At 40.6% G+C, this 17,500-nt stretch overlaps 1 protein-coding gene and 1 long non-coding RNA gene across 2 annotated transcripts in view; both read right to left on the reverse strand.

Annotated features, from left to right (window-relative positions):
- Nucleotides 1-3,571: 3,571 nt before the first annotated feature.
- The window catches only part of LOC123502896, a 30,545-nt gene continuing 16,616 nt past the window's right edge, over nt 3,572-17,500 (reverse strand). Inside the window, exon 2 of the long non-coding RNA XR_006674257.1 lies at nt 3,572-3,771. This is a non-coding gene — a long non-coding RNA (uncharacterized LOC123502896). The remainder of the gene's footprint in view (nt 3,772-17,500) is intronic.
- The window catches only part of LOC123502895 (carbonic anhydrase 2-like), a 22,983-nt gene continuing 9,478 nt past the window's right edge, over nt 3,996-17,500 (reverse strand). Inside the window, exons 3-8 of the mRNA XM_045252186.1 lie at nt 7,958-8,153; nt 7,268-7,388; nt 6,669-6,764; nt 5,885-5,999; nt 4,966-5,086; nt 3,996-4,435 (exon numbers count right to left, since the gene is read on the reverse strand). Of these exons, the coding sequence (XP_045108121.1) occupies nt 4,297-4,435; nt 4,966-5,086; nt 5,885-5,999; nt 6,669-6,764; nt 7,268-7,388; nt 7,958-8,153 (788 nt within the window). The 3' untranslated portion in view covers nt 3,996-4,296. The remainder of the gene's footprint in view (nt 4,436-4,965; nt 5,087-5,884; nt 6,000-6,668; nt 6,765-7,267; nt 7,389-7,957; nt 8,154-17,500) is intronic.

Raw genomic sequence — 17,500 nt, forward strand, 5'->3', positions numbered from 1 at the left:
CTCTCTCTCTCTCTCTCTCTCTCTCTCTCTCTCTCTCTCTCTCTCTCTCTCTCTCCCTCTCTCTCCCCCTACTTATTTGTCTGTCTGTCTATCTATCTATCTATCTATCTTCTTTTTATCTATTTATGTTTATCAGTTTTTTGTCTGTCTATCTGTCTGTATGTCTGTCTATCTGTCTGTCTTTGTTTATTTCCTGTATGTATGTATTAATGTATGTATGTATGTATGTATGTATGTATGAATGAATGAATGAATGAATGAATCCATATATCTATCTATCTATCTATCTGTCTATCTATCCATTCATCCATCCATCTTTTCTCAAGCAATACATAGACCTACCAAACCGTGTGAGTGTGTGAGTGTCTGATCACGTGGGACACATGCATCAAGCTGTCAGAGTGTTTAAGGATGCTTGGTACACTCGCCTTAACAAGTTGTGTCGCAGAGATCACTGTAGCCCTTGCCTACAAATGGAATATTACCGCCTACCACGACTGCTGAGTGGGTTCCATGTGTTGTTATTGTTGTTTTTCGTCTGAATTTTTTTCCACTTTTTCTTCTTTTTCGTCTCCTTTGCTTCTTTTTTTTTCTTCTTTGCTTCTTCTTCTTCTTCTTCTACTTTTTGTTTTATTTCCTTTATTTATTTATTTTTCTTTTGAGAGAGAGAGAGAGAGAGAGAGAGAGAGAGAGAGAGAGAGAGAGAGAGAGAGAGAGAGAGAGAGAGAGACTGACAGACAGACAGACAGAGACAAACCAGTGAAAAAAAGAAAAAAAAACATTAATTTACCCTTCCAGAAATCATCCGAAACCTAAAAATGAAATAATAATAATAATAATAATAATAATAATAATAATAATAATAATAATAAAAATAATAACAAAGGAATTTCCAAAGGTCAAGTCAAACGCACACCTACACGGGCTATCCTTTATATAACACACACACGAACGTACACACACTAACAGACATTCGATGGGAGAGAGACAGAGGGAGAGGTGAGAGGCGGGACAGGCGGGGGAGAGTAGGTATGCGGCAGTAAATCACCTGTTCACACCTGTTTACACCTGCCAACATCTGTCACTCAGCCACACCTGCCATTACCTGTGCCTCACCTCACCTGGCTGACTCCTGAACGAATTGTTATGAAAAATATATTGCCTTCTTTACATCTGGTTATCTGTACAATATATTCTGTTTACATTTTATTATTTGAGTTTCTTTTACACATAATTTCTGTACATATGTATAGATATATAGATATTTTATTAGTGATTAGTTTTATATATATATATATATATATATATATATATATATATATATATATATATATATATATATATATATTCATGGTTTCGTCTCGAGTTTAACAGGAACAAACGTGTTTTGACGAGTTTTTAATAAGTTTGATGCGTCGGTACGAGTTAACAGTTTGCGAATTCAGGAAAGAAAAATAAAAAGAACAAAAAAAAAAAACTTTAATTATTATCATTATTATTATTATCATCATTTCTGGAAGCTTGGTATGGTTTCTCGTTATCACAGACATACCCACACAAACAAACATACAGACAGACAGACAGACTGCACTATATCCCGATCCTTAAGGAATAGGTCACTACACTATCACTATCACTAATAACTAAAGCAACTACAACTATTATTATCTTTATCATTATTCAACAAGACGCCTCCACAATCATTATAAGCCTGGTAAATATGCATAGAGTTATTATTACATTGTTTTAGTCTTTATCATACATTGTCTCTCTCCCTTTATCTGCAAATCGGCACAGGTGATGATAATTGTCTGGTACCTGTGATTATAATTGTCTATGGCTAATTGCCTTTTATGTCTTACCTGTGCTAGTAATTGTTCTCGTTACCTGTGTTGTTATTTGTTGTGGTGATTATTGTTTGTGTGAATTGTCTGATTATTGTTTTGTGTGTCACCTGTGCTAGTAATTGTGCTTCTCCTACCTGTGTTGTTGATTTTTTGTATTACTTGTTGTCTGTGGTAAATATTTTTCGTGTGAACTGTGTTAATGATTGTTTTTGATGTTTGTGCTAAATTTTCTTTGTTTTAACTGTCTGATTATTGTTTTTTTTTCTGTTGTCTCTGCGTATTGTTCGTGTTAACTGTTTAGTGATTGTTTTTCTGCTAAATATTCTTTGTTTTAGCTAATGATTGTTCTGTGTGTTGTCTGTGCTTATTCTTCGTGTTAACTGTATAATGATTGTTTTTCTTGTGTTGTCTGTTAATTAATCTTTGTTTTAACTGTCTTTCCATTGTTTGTGGTAATTTTTTTCTGTTATTCCTGTTATGGGGAATGTTTTTGTCTGTGCTAATTATCCTTTTGTTACTGTGGTGGTGAATGTCTGTGTAATTGTCTGTGTGTTGTCTGTTGTATTTTTCCTGTTATTTCTGTGGTGGAGGTTCTTTGTCCAATTGTTTGTGTGTTGTCTGTGTTGACTATTCCCTTATTGCTGTTGTGGTGAAGGTTCTTTGTCTAACTATGAGACTTGAGCTAAAGAGTGAATCAGTTACTCTAGTTAGGTGAAGGTTATTGCTTGTTACTCTATCTTATTTGGTCTGAATTGTTTTTTGTGTTTTTTCTTCAGTTTTTTTTCTTCTTTATTTTGTGTTGAAGTTACTGAAAGGAAAGTGTTTTGGTGTTTTCTGTTTTTGTGGTGATTTTCTCAAGAAGTCTAATTTTTTGTGCTTTTTTTTCTAAAGTTGTAGATGAAATGAGTGATTTTTGCATTTTTTTTTTTTCGTGCATTTTCAAACGTGCCATTAAATGCTCTAGACTTTTCCTATTTTTCCATGATTTTTTTAGTACGAGTCATGAGATTATTGATGGAGAAAGTTGATAGATAGATATACTGGTTTTTTCCCTCACTAAATACTCTGACACGAGACATGAAACAAGAAAAAAAAATAGAAAAGTGTTAGTTTTCACGCATTTCTGAACGTGATAAGTGAAAATCCTGACAAAAAAAAAATTGAGAAAAGGCTTGTTTCTTCACATTTTTCCGCTAAACAACAAATAAATCGATGCATGTGTTTGGATTGATGACACACACACACACACACACACACACACACACACACACACACACACACACACACACACACACACACACACACACACACACACACGGGAAGACAGGTAAACAATAAGTAGCTAACACGTGATCACCTGTGCGCTGCCTAATTAACTAACTGAGGTGTGGTTGTATCGCTTCACAGGTGTGGTGGTCAGGTGTGCGGGCTACGGAAGCACTAATTAAGGTACAGCCTACAGGTACAACGGCTCCATTTTAACAGGTGAGCTCTCTACCTGATTGTCTAATTAATTCCTACTGTCTACCTTGATTCGTCTATTTGTCTTGTTTTCATTATTGTTTTCTTGTTTTGTTTTGGATTATTTGTTTTCCCCGTTTTCTTTATTATTGTTTTTTGTTCTTTTCTTTTTGTTGTTGTTGTATTCTTTTTTTCTTTTTCTTTTCTTTTTCTTTTTTTTCTTTATGTATGTTTTTTTTCCATTCTTTCATATTTATTCGTTGTCTTCTTCTTCTTCTTCTTCTTCTTCTTCTTCTTCTTCTTGCTGTTCTTCTATTTATCTATCATTCTCTCCACTTTCTCCTCCGAAAATAATATTATCACCGTTATTTGATATTTTGATTATAACTCTTGCTAACACACACACACACACACACACACACACACACACACACACACACACACACACACACACACACACACACTTCCCTAACAAACATCACCAAACAATAACAACAACAACAACATCAGGGAGAGAGACGTGGGCAGGAGGGAGGGAGGGAAGGAGGAAGAGGGAGAAGGGAGGGAGGGAATGGAGAGAATGACAAGGTATCTTTCCTCCATCCTTCCATCCTTCTCTCAACAAACAAACAAGTTCTCTCCCTCTAGGATGAATATATATTTTTTTTCTCTCCTTCTTCTCTCCTCTCCTTTATTTGTTTTCCGTTTTCTTCCTCATTTTTTCTCTAGTTTTTCTTCTTATTCTGTTCTTTTTATTTCCTTTTTTTCCTGTTCCTTTTTATTGTATGCTTAATTTTTCCTTTCTTTCTGTCACGTCACCATAACAACAAATTCTCCACTACCACCACCTCCTCCTCCTCCTTAGTCTTTCCTCCTCCTCCTCCTCCTTCTCTTCCTCCTACTCCTACTCCTCCTCCTCCTTGGTGTCTCCTCTTTATACTCCTCCTCCTCCTCCATGCTGTCTCCTCTTCCTCCTACTACTCCTCTTCTACTCTTCCTCTTCTTTGTCGCTGTACTTCCTCACGACCCTGTCACACAAAGGACACGGGGGGCGGTAGTTCTCCACGAGGGCACCCTGCAGCTCATCCTGGGGGCAGTCCTCGCAGGGGTGGTACGATTTGAGTCTCCTGAAGGTGTAGAAGGGACGGTCAGTACTCGAGAGGTGAATGGGGAATGTGAGGTGAAGTCAGGTGAGGTTGGATTGGGTTGGGTTGGGGTTAGTTAGAAAAGTAGGAATATTGAAAGGAGAAATGTATGAAAAAGAAAGATGTGAGGGGAAAAAAGGGGAAAGTGAGGTGAGGTTAAGTTAAGTTACATTAGGTAAGATTGATTAGGTTAAAAGAAAAATGATTTAGATTAGAGTCGGCTACATTTAAAGTTTGATTAAGTTAGCTCAGGTTAGTTTTGTGGTTAGAGAAGTAGGAATGTTGAAAAGAGAAAGATTGAATGAAGGAAGTGTATAAAAAGGAAGAGGTAAGAACAAAATTAATAAAAGAACAAAAGAGAATATAGAATAAACGAAAAACAAGGTAGAAACGAGGAACAATTGAAGGAAGAGAGGTTAGGAGGGAGAAAAATGAAAATATGACAAACTCTCTCTCTCTCTCTCTCTCTCTCTCTCTCTCTCTCTCTCTCTCTCTCTCTCTCTCTCTCTCACCTGAATGCGTCGAGCTGGGCCTCAGACACCTGGATGGGCTGCTCAAACACAATCCACGTGACAGACTCGTAGCAGGGCGGGGTGGTGAGGGAGCCGCTGTACGTGTAGTAAGACCCGTTCTCTGCACACACCAAGGGGAAACATTAGCCAACATCCTCCCTGCACCTTGCTTCGTATTTTCCACCACTTCTATGCTTCACCTCCACTATTTCAAGAGAGATTATTTGAATCTACAGAAGTTTTTCAAGGTGTTTTTACGGTTCTAGAGGCAGATTGGCAAGATTTCTACATTATTAACTGGAGAAGCACTCTTGAAAACCCCGCTCATCATCCCTGTGGCCTTGGAAAGTAGTCGTGTTGAGAGGGCAAAGAGTTATATGGATTTCTAAAGGTGTTTTTAAGGTTCACTAGATTGGTTCACTACTCTCCAAAGGTTCTAGTTGGAGTGTTACAAGTTTCTAAGGTTCTAGTGACATGTTAGACATGTTAGAGTCTAGTTGAAGTTATATGGTTTTCTAAGGGTGTTTTTTAAAGTTTTAGTGAAAGGTTAGGTTAGTTAAGGTAGCACTGGGCACCTTCACTACTCTCCAATGGGTCTAGTTGAAGTTACACGGGTTTCTAAGGAGGTTTTTGAAGATCAACTGATTAACTACTTTCCAGAGGCTCTAGTTGGAATCATACAAGTTTCTAAGGGTGTGTTTGAGGTTCTAGGGAGAGATTAAATTGTGTCAGTACATTCTAAAGCCTTTAGTTGAAGTTACATTGGTTTCTAAGAGTGTTTTAATGTTCTAGCGACAGACTAACCCAATTTAACCAAGCCAATCTAAATCTAACCAACCCATCCCATCCCATCCTATCCCATCCCATCCCATCCCAAACCAAACCAACCCCCACCCAGCCGAGGTCCCATCTCACTCACTGGGTAGGAAGGTCTCAGGGCGCACTGCATCTGTCACGGTGATGGCCTGGCCCTTGTAGTTGATGAAGGGAAGCAGGTTGCAGATCTTTGACATCTCGGGGTGCTCCTGTCCCACCTGACGAAGGGAGAAGGAGAGAGAGAGATTAATAAACTAATAGATAAATATATAGATACATAGATAAAGAGGAAAACATAAATAGACTGGCATGGAGATAAAGAGGGATTGATAAACAGATAAAGAGAGAACGAAGGGAAATTTTGAGTTTGATAAACGGATAAATAAAGACAGAAACAGATAAACAGACAGACAGGGAGATGGAGAGGTTGATGAATAGGTAAACAGACAGGTAAACTAATAAATGATAGCAAGGTAGAGAGACAAGAGAGAAAGATAAAGAAAGAACGAAGGGAGAGAAAGATTGATAAATACGAGGAGAGAGAGAGAGAGAGAGAGAGAGAGAGAGAGAGAGAGAGAGAGAGAGAGAGAGAGAGAGAGAGAGAGAGAGAGAGAGAGAGAGAGAGAGAGAGAGAGAGAGATAAGCTGGTAAATGAAAGCATGGCAGGCAGGGAGATAAGTAGATTGATAGAGAGACATATAGATAAATTGATAGATGGACAGAGGAGACGGACAGATTCATTGATAAACAGACAGACAGACAGACAGAGCCACTAAAGTAGATAAAGAAAGAGACAGACAGAAAGACAAATAGACAGATAGACAGACAAACAGTCACACACGCACAAAAAAAAAAAACGTGCATACAGACAGCCACTAAATACTCACAGCCAGGAACATTCCCAGCACGGCCAACCCTCCTTCAGAAGCAGCGGCCTGGGCGAAGCTTGAAAACTTGCTCTTGTTCCAGTGCACCAGGTGAAGCTGTGAGGGAGAAGGCTAATTAGTGAGGCCACAGGTGCGAATTTCAGGTGAGGTGAGGTTAGGTTAGGTTAGGTTAGGTGAAGATTTGGTTAGGTTAGGTTAAATAAAGTTACGTTAAGTTAGGGAGGGTGAAGTTATGTTAGTTTAGTTTGGTTAGTTAAATCAAGCTAGTTTAGATTACTCATTAATACATTTCACAGTTTGACTTTCTAAACACCTAACTTTTCTCACGGATTACCATTAACATACCACATATCAATCATTTACCACTTCAATCACCACTCACCACTCACCACTCACCCTGTCCAACTAAACCATTTAATTGAAGAGAAAACACACGTAGATGCAGTGAACTGCCTTGCATTGGCGAAAAAAATACAATAAGCTCATTTATTCACAATACCACTGAAATCTACAATGAGCTGATTTACTTACAACCCCACTAAACCCTTCAAAAATCCTAATAGCGACAGAGCTGCTTCATAGTACCCTCGTGGCCTCACCTCAGCAGGGTAGCAGGTGCCATCTATCGTGTGCTCAGATCCCCTCTCGTTAGTCTTCCCCCAGTGAGGATGAAACTGCTCTAGCACGTACTCGTCATCCCCAAGAGGTCCCCGCGCAGGCCTGGAAGAAAGGGGCTTAGTGGACTGCAGGGAGAGACGGAGGGAGGGAAGGAAGGTTAACAGGAGGCAAGAAGGGAAGGAAGGGAAGGAGAGAGGGATTTTCTAGGGAGGGAGAAAGAGGACGGACAAGGAGGGACAGAGGGAGGAGGTTAGAGAAGACGAGAGAGAGAGAGAGGGGGAAGGAGAGAAGGTTTAAGTGAGGGAGAGGAAGAGAAAGAGGCCTACAGGAGACAAGAAGGGAGAGAGAAGGAGAGAAGGCAAGTAGGCAAGGAGGGAGGGAGGGAGGGAAAGTTAGAGGCAGGCAGGTGATGAAAGGGAAGGAGAGGTGTAAGAGAGATCCAGGCAAAGATTAGGGAAAGAATGTTTGGAGAGAGAGAGAGAGAGAGAGAGAGAGAGAGAGAGAGAGAGAGAGAGAGAGAGAGAGAGAATATGGCAGGTGTCTACTATTAAGATGACATAAGGTAAGACAAATTCACCCTTTAACTTTATATTCATTTCACGACACACACACACACACACACACACACACACACACACACACACACACACACACACACACAACACAGACACTTACTAGACCTGCCACTGCCGATCTGCGCCTTCCACGAGTGACCACTGTTGGAGAGTTCGGAGATCCTAATATCGGCGTAGGCAGCTCTCATCTTGCTCAGGCGGGAGTCTTCCGGACAGCCCCTCCTCTTGATGTCAATAGGGGACTGCTTGCTGCCCCCCGCCACTGGGAACATTGCTGGCCACGTGCTTGGGCCTGGCGAGGAAGAGAGAGGATGTGTTAGAGAGAGAGAGAGAGAGGGGGGGGGGGCGTGTTTGGGTAGGCAGAGAAGAGGGTTTGTGTATGAGATGGAGGAGGAGGGAAGGTGTGTGTGTGTGTGTGTGTGTGTGTGGAAGAGGTGAAGGATGGGGTAAGAAGGCAGGGTTCGAGGAGGAGGAGGAGGAGGAGGAGGAGGAGGAAGCGAATAAGAATAAAGATGAAGAAGAAGACAGAATTATAATACTCAGGGGACGAAAAGGAATACAAAGAAAGCAGGGAGGAAGAAGGGAATGAGGAGGAGGAGGAGGAGGGAGAGGAGGAAGAAGGGAATGAGGAGGAGGAGGAGGAGGAGGAGGAGGAGGAGGAGGAGGAGGTGACGACATCATGAGAGTGTTGTATAAAGTGTTTGTGTTGTTCTTGTGTTTATTAATATGACTGTATGTGTTTGCCTGAGGTGAAAGACGATACCCAGAGAGAGAGAGAGAGAGAGAGAGAGAGAGAGATTCATACCCAAGCTTAATGTATCATATTTACGTTTTTATCATGTTTTTGAACGAAGAGATTAGGAGATAAATAAACAAATAATAAAAAGAAGGAAAAATATACAAATAGAAGATAAGAAGAAATACATACATACATACAGACACACAGACAGACAGACAGACAGATAGAAAATAAACAGATAGAAAGACAGACAGACAGACAAACTCACCCCAATTCTCTTTAATAAGGTTCATCATTTGCAACATCCGTTTTCTTTTACACATTGTCATAAAAAACTATTTTAGGGATAACTTCAAATATTTTCCTTCTTTTCTACCAAGGAGGAAAGACTGGCAGAACTGGGAGGGAGAAAGGAGAGGAGGAGGAGGCGGAGGAAAGAGAGAAGGAGGAGGAGGAGGGGTAGAGGACGTTTCAAAGTCAAATGCACTTCACTGGTTAAATTAAGAGAGACAGGTTAGTGATGGTGGTGGTGGTGGTGGTGGTGGTGGTGGTGGTAGTGATGGTGGTGGTGGTAGTGATGGTGGTGGTGGTAGTGATGGTGGTGGTGGTAGTGATGGTAGTACTAATTGTTGTTCTTGTCTATATTTTCATCATTTCAGCTTTTATTATTATCAACTAAACACTATTCTCTCTCTCTCTCTCTCTCTCTCTCTCTCTCTCTCTCTCTCTCTCTCTCTCTCTCTCTCTCTCTCTCTCCACAAAGGAAAGCTTCACGGTAATCATCTGAATTCTTGGGGAGAGAGAGAGAGAGAGAGAGAGAGAGAGAGAGAGAGAGAGAGAGAGAGAGAGAGAGAGAGAGAGAGAGAGAGAGAGAGAGAGAGCACCAGAAGCATCATCATTCCTCTCTTTCTCCTGTCTCCTCCTCCTCCTCCTCCTCCTCCTCCTCCTCCTCCTCCTCCTCCTCCTCCACCTGCAGCATCAATACTTTACTCCTCCGCATTCAGGTAAACGAGAGAGAGAGAGAGAGAGAGAGAGAGAGAGAGAGAGAGAGAGAGAGAGAGAGAGAGAGAGAGAGAATTCATGTCTTCTCTCACCTTGACCTGTTTGGAGGAAGGGAGGGAAGGAGGAAAGATGGGGAGAACATTAGGGCTTCAGAGGAGGAGGAGGAGGAGGGAGGAGGAGGAGGAGGAGGAGGAGGAGGAGGAGGAGGAGGAGGAGGATGAGGAAGGTGGTACTCGTGAGGAAGATGAGGATTACAGGAGGGCAGGAAGAGAGAGAGAGAGAGAGAGAGAGAGAGAGAGAGAGAGAGAGAGAGAGAGAGAGAGAGAGCAAAAGGGTTAGAGATTGAAAATTGAAGGAAAAACGGGTTTAATTTGGGAGATGGGAGGAAGAAGAGAAGGAGAAGGAGGAGGAGGAGGAGGAGGAAAAAAATGGGGAGAAGAAGAAAAAGGAGGAGAAAGCAAGGAGAGCAGAGTCACCGAGGAGAGAGAGAGAGAGAGAGAGAGAGAGAGAGAGAGAGAGATTGGAACTTCCTGTAACACACACACACACACACACACACACACACACACACACACACACACACACACACACACACACACACACACACACACACACACACACACACACACTCTCTCTCTCTCTCTCTCTCTCTCTCTCTCTCTCTCGTGTCCTGACCTTGTGTTTATTTGTTAATCTGTTTATTTACTTTTCTTGTTTGCCTTGAACCGGAACTTGTCAACAACAACAACAACAACAATACTGCCACGTGTAGGCCTAAATTTTTTGTGTAGTCTTTCTTTTTCGCCTAGTAACATTGAATTGAGTTTTGAGAATGCAGTAAAGATAATAATGGTGATGATGGTGGTGATGGTGGTGGTGATGGTGGTGATGGTGATGATGATGGGGTAGTGATGAGTAAAGAGAAGGAAAGAGAAGGAGTGATGTAAAGGGAATGAGTGAAGGAATGTGAGAAAAAAAAAATGGAGGTGAAGGGAAAAAATAGTGATTGTGTGTGTGTTGTTGTGTTTTGTTTTACTACTACTACTACTACTACTACTACTACTACTACTAATAATAATAATAATAATAATGATAATAATGATAATGAGGCGAAAGAAAAAAAAAAAAAAAAAAAAAGAGCAACACAATTTCACTCAATTAATTTTAACAACAAAGAAGAAATAGAAAAAAGAACAACACCAATGACAAGAGAGAGAGAGAGAGAGAGAGAGAGAGAGAGAGAGAGAGAGAGAGAGAGAGAGAGAGAGAGAGAGAGAGAGAAAACGGTAAACAAACAGTACCGGCCCTCTCGTAGTCAGAAGCAGTACAATTTAGCAGACCGATAAACTGTAGGCTTTAATGATGCTTTAAATGCGCGCCCTGCAACACACGTCTTCTTCTGGACTGACCAAGCGACAAGCAAACAGACGAACGAGTAAACTGGCCTTGCACTTAACTGACGGCTTGCTGATTGACATTCCACGATACTGACCACTGAATTCTGCTCTTGATTTACGCGTGAGAGAGAGAGAGAGAGAGAGAGAGAGAGAGTGTGTGTGTGTGTGTGTGTGTGTGTGTGTGTATAGGCTAAGATTAATATGTGTGTGTGTGTGTTTCAAGCTTCCTTCCCTCCTTCCATCCTTCCTTCCTTTAATCCTTCCCCCTATCTCTCTCTTTCTTTCCATTTCTCCATATATTTTTTCACTAGATATACACATGCAAAACTCTCTCTCTCTCTCTCTCTCTCTCTCTCTCTCTCATAACTTTTGAATATTCCTTTGCATATTTCCATTTGTCAGAGAGAGAGAGAGAGAGAGAGAGAGAGAGAGAGAGAGAGAGAGAGAGAGAGAGAGAGAGAGAGAAAAAATTTTTCATCTTTTATTTTTTCTATGTTCAGTTTCCTTCCTATTAATTTTAACCTCCTTTCCTTTCCTTTTTATATTCTTGTCTTCTTCATCCTGTCACATCCAGAGCTTTGTTTACATGTAGATTTGTTGTTTATGTCTATTCTTTTATTTTCCTTTTTATTTATTTTGTTTTCTTTCCCTCTTTTTTATTTTTTTTTTTTTTTTTTTTTTTTTTTTTTTTGTTTTGTTTCCCCACGTTTCAGCTTCCCATTTTCTTCCACTTCTTTGCCTCCACCTCAAGGACACTCATCTTGTGGCGTTAATTTATGATCTCTTCTTTTTTCCCTTCTTCCTTGTTCTTCTCGTCTTTTCCACCTTAAATACACTGAAGAAGACACCCGCATACGCACACACACAAACACACACACACACACACACACACACACACACACACACACACACACACACACGTGCTTATTGGTGTACAAATATTTTCAATCGGTCTGTGCACTGAAACGTTCCATTCTCACGTCAGGGTTATTTTTTCAAAGGCCACAGTGATGACTGGTCGTGTTCTCATTGGTGTCACTGAGATCATGGAAACGCTTGAAAAACTGATAATTTTTGCAAAAAATGCCTTAAAACTGTAGAATCTTTGCTGAATTATCTCTGGAATCATGAAAAATACTCTTGAAAATTCGGATAACTTCCACAAAAGGCCCTTAAAACTGCAGAATTATTATTAAATTGTCTTTATAATCATGAAAATTTCTTTGAAAGCTATGATACCCTTTTAAAATTCTTTTAATGTAAGAAAAGCTGGCCAAGGGCAACATAAAATAAAAAAAAAGGCCCATTTAGTTGCCAGTCCCTTTGCAGGTCCGTATGTAAGAGCATATACTTGTACTTGAAATGGTTTACTTATTCTTATTAATGATTTTTTGAGTAGATGGCTTCACGCCCTCCCTTGCATCCTTCTAATCTGGGAATCACTGCACTAAAGACTGTTAACCCCTTCAGTACGGGAATGCATTTTTTACCATGAGTTTTTGGGTATGATTAGATTGTTTTATTTACATTAGGAAGGGTCTATGGGGGTCAGAAGTCTTCACTATTCTAATCCCCATATTAGTTTCTGAAGCTGTACGAAATCACCAAACAGTAAGCTTAATGAATATGGAAACGCATCCTGGAACTGAAGCGTACAGTACTGGAAAACATTTTTACCTTCAGTTTGGACATGATTAGACGATTTTACTTACATTAGGAAGGGAGAAGATTAATGGCCAGAGTTCACTATTTTAATCCCCATATAAGTTTCTGAAGCTGTACGAAATTGCCAAACAGAAAGCACAATGAATATGGAAACGCATCCTGGAACTGAAAGGGGTTAAAATTGCCTTGTTAGTCTCCCACTTCTCTTCAGGAACTCCTCTTGAAAACCCAATGTAAGCCACTAGACCCTTGTTGTTCAAAGTGCACAATTCTTCAACGCCCTCCAGAATACCCAATGACAACCGCCTTAGGAAACCACAGCCAATTCATCGGAGCCTGGGAAAGTTGGTAGGGAAGTGACGTGGGGCAGATTGAATATGCAGCCACGCACTATTGGAAGTCAGTGTGGGTTTTCAATGATGTTTTGTTGTTATTGTTTGTCGATCATTGGATAGCTTTCACAGGCCATAGAGGGAGACCCATTAGTGTTTTCAAGGGCGTTCGCAGGACCAACGAAGGAGTATTTATATTCAACAGTTCTAGTGGAAGTCGTTATGGATTTGAAGGATGTTTTGTGTAGGTTTGACATGCCACTTGGTGTCTTCAAGGGCGTTCACAGGACCAACGAAGAAGGAGTATACATATTTAAAAGGCTCTTGTGGAAGTCATTAGAGTTTCGAAGGCTGTTTTTGTGTATCTTTAGACAGGCTGAAGAGGGAGAGCCATTGGTGCCTTTAATCCCTACAGTACTGAGACACATTTTTACCTTGAGATTTGCGTACGATTTATTGACATTAGGAAGGGACTATGGAGGTCAGAAGATTAATGGCCACAGTCTTCACTATTTTAGTCTCCCACATGTTTCTGAAGCTGTATAAAATCACCAGGTAGTAAGCAGAATGAATATGGTAACGTGTCATGGTACTGAAGGGATTAAGAGCGTTCACAGGGCCAACGAAGAAGGATTATACATATTCAAAAGGTTCTAGTGGAAGTCATTTAAAGTTTCGAAGACTGTTTTGTGTGTCTTGACAGACCAAAGAGGAAAAATCAGTGGTGTCTTCAAGGGCGTTCACAGGACCAACGAAGGAGTATACATATTGAAATCTCTCTATAGTGGAAGCCATTAGAGTTTCGAATGCTGTTTTTATTACCTTGAGAATTTTAACAGAGGCTTTTGTGGAATTCATTTAGAGTTTTGAAGATGTTTGTATGCTTTTATTGACAAACAAGGACACTGTATCTTTAATAGTCTCTGGTGGAAGGAAGTGGAAGTTGCAAGGTTGGTTTCGTGGTTCTAGTGATGGCTAACATGAATTCACCATCTTTAACCCCATCAGTACTGGGACGCATTTTACCTTGAGTTTTGGGTGTGATAAGACGATTTTATTGACATTAAGAAGGGTCTATGGAGGTCAGAAGATTAATGGCCAGAGTCTTCACTATTTTAATCCCCACACAAGTTTCTGAAGGTGTATAAAGTTACCAAATAGTAACCAGAATAATAACGAAAACTTGTCCTGGTACTGAAGGGGTTTACTGACTTTTGTGGAAATTATCGTCTTTTTCTTATGTTCGTGTTTTTATTGATGGTTTAACGAAGATGACAAAAGATGATTCCCTTACCATCCTTGGAGTCCCTTTCCTAATGATTTTATTTTCAACTTGTTTGGGGACAGTCACCTTAGTGGGCTTTTTTTTTTTTTTTATCATGGTTTTTGTTGCCCTTCGCCAGTCTTCTTTCTTACATTAAAAAAAAAAAGTTGTCGAGGTGAAAATTAGTGTTTTTTCTTATGTTCATATTTTTATTGATTGATTGATTTATTCGGTCCTTGTTGGTGCATTCGGCCCTTGCTTCTAGTTATTTGTCCTTTGTTGGTTTATTCGGCCCTTTGTTGCTGCTTCATGCGGCCCTTGTTTCTGGTTTATTCGTCCTTTGTTAGTTTATTCGGCCCTTGTTGCTGGTTCATTCGGCCCTTGTTACTGGGTCCGAATAAGTTTGCATTCATTTTCTTTACTCAAGTGATGTTTAAACAAAAAAAATGGTATATTTAACAAACTGTAGGCAATATTTCTAGCTTTCAAAATGTCTTCGTGATTCTGGACATACTTTAGAGATCCACACCTTGAAAGGAAAAGAGTAATGGTCTGCTCTCTCGCTATCCCTCACTGGACATACTCCCATGTCCGGGATCGCCGTGCACAGACTTTATTGGCGCGACTGCGCATAGGTCACACGTACCTTACACAAAGGTACCTGTTGACCAGGGACCCACAACCTTATTGTGATGACTGGTTGGTGCCGCTCACTGTACGGCACCTACTTGTAGAGTGCCCTAGTTTAATTGAGTAACGACACCGCTACCTCTACCGGTGTCACGGTAGAGATAGCGTCTTTTACCTATCTAAGGTCCTTGGACCAGCTTCTCTAGCCCCTGGGCATGACGTATCTAGATTTCTGGGAGAAGCGGTCCTCCTCCCCAATTTGTAAATTTTATTTCTTTATTTATTTTAATGTTTTATTTAATTTTATTGTAGTCTTAGTTTTTAGTTACATTTAGTTTTATTGTTTTTAACTACTTTTAGTTTTCTTAAACTATAGTTGCGGCGCCATATAACCCTTGCTGTTGCGGCGCCTAAACAAAAATCCAATCCAGTCCAATCCAATCTGCTCTCTCGCCACGACTGTCTTCAAAAGCCACAGGAATAATTAGCCAAGTTCTCCAATGTGTTTCTCCTGTCAGTACTGCAGGAATCTTGTTAATCTGTCACTACAACCGTAAATAATACCGTTTAAACCACGTGTCACTTAAACTGGAGTCTTTTTGATAGTATTGCGTCACAGTGTTTCAGAAAGTGGGCCATTCTCTCTCTCTCTCTCTCTCTCTCTCTCTCTCTCTCTCTCTCTCTCTCTCTCTCTCTCTCTCTCTCTATAAAAAGGATGTATGTGTGTCTGAAGAAGGCACTACTACTTCTACTACAACTACTACTACTACTACTACTACTACTACTACTACTACTACTACTACTACTACTACCGCCACCACCACTACCACTACTACAGAAAGAGGAGGCATGAGAGCTAAATAATTGTAAGCAAGACCGCAGCTTCACTCACTACCCCTCCCTCCCCTCCCCTCTTCACCCATCATACGTCACCCTTCAACCCGTACATAGCAGGACACGACAGGAGCCACACGAGTACCCCAACGTGACCCTACACACACACACACACACACACACACACACACACACACACACACACACACACACACACACACGTACATTCATATGGGTAGTCTTGTCTTTCTTATCTTAACTCATGTTGCTAAGAGAGAGAGAGAGAGAGAGAGAGAGAGAGAGAGAGAGAGAGAGAGAGAGAGAGAGAGGCTAATAGCTAGAGAGATCAATACACAGAAACAGTCATGAGAGAGAGAGAGAGAGAGAGAGAGAGAGAGAGAGAGAGAGAGAGAGAGAGAATATGTGCTGTACGAACAAATTTACTTCATCACCTGTAATTGATTTCCTACTTAAACTACCTGCGGACCTGACTCTCTCTCTCTCTCTCTCTCTCTCTCTCTCTCTCTCTCTCGATATTACCTTCGTTTTTCTATATTTTCTTCATCCTTTTCTTCATTATCATTCTTTGTCCTCCTCCTCCTCCTCCTCCAACCTCCTCCTCCTCATTTACTATTCAGAATTAGCACCACAGTCTCATCTTCTTCATGTTATTCTTATTACTGCTTCTTTATATGGGAAAATTAGTCACTTCTTCTTCTTCCTCTTCCTCCTCTTCGTCTTCGTGGTTCTCCTCTTCCTTCTCCTCCTCCTCCTCCTTTTCTCTCTGTTCCTCTTCCTTGTTATTATGTTATTAATTGTTTTTATTTTTTCTTTACTCTTTTTCCTTTATTTTTTGTATATTTATTTCTTCTGCTTTTCTTGTCTTCCTTCCTATTTTTCTCAGATTCCTTCCTTCCTTCCTTCCTTCCTCCCTCCCTTTCTCCTCTTGTTTCGTCATTAGAATATAATGGTGGCCATCAGAATATAATGGTGGCACACACACACACACACACACACACACACACACACACACACACGTTGATGTTTGCTTTGTGGTTTCTCTCTCTCTCTCTCTCTCTCTCTCTCTCTCTCTCTCTCTCTCTCTCTCTCTCTCTCTCTCTCTCTCTCTCTCTCTCTCTCTCTCTAATCTTAATCATTATATATTAGTTCCGTCATTATAAATAACACAAGTCAATTAAGGAGAGAGAGAGAGAGAGAGAGAGAGAGAGTGGGTGTGTTTGTGTGTGTCTGTTTGTATAACGTAGTAGAACCCTGACACCTGTGTGTGTGTGTGTGTGTGTGTGTGTGTGTGTGTGTGTGTGTGTGTGTGTGTGTGTGTGTGTGTGTGTGTGTGTGTGTGTGTGTGTGTGTGTGTGTGTGTGTGTGTGTGTGTGTTCACCTAACCACAAAACACACTTGAGGCAACGAGGTGAAAGCTACAAAGAGAGAGAGAGAGAGAGAGAGAGAGAGAGAGAGAGAGAGAGAGAGAGAGAGAGAGAGAGTCACTTTCCTACATTTCTAACCAGAATTTCCAGTTGAAAGGAAATGTTAAGTAATAAAGCTTGCTCACTACTACTACTACTACTACTACTACAACGACTGCCATCATCACCACCACCATTAACATTTCTCTTCCTGATGTAACTTTCAACTACTACTACTACTACTACTACTACTACTACTACTACTACTACTACTACTATTACTACTACAACAGGCCACAAAGCTATAGGAAGGAAACTTCATTAGTAAGAGAGGAAGGGAAGAGGATAAGGA

Source organism: Portunus trituberculatus, chromosome 12 (assembly GCF_017591435.1).
Source record: "Portunus trituberculatus isolate SZX2019 chromosome 12, ASM1759143v1, whole genome shotgun sequence".
Taxonomy (NCBI): domain Eukaryota; kingdom Metazoa; phylum Arthropoda; class Malacostraca; order Decapoda; family Portunidae; genus Portunus; species Portunus trituberculatus.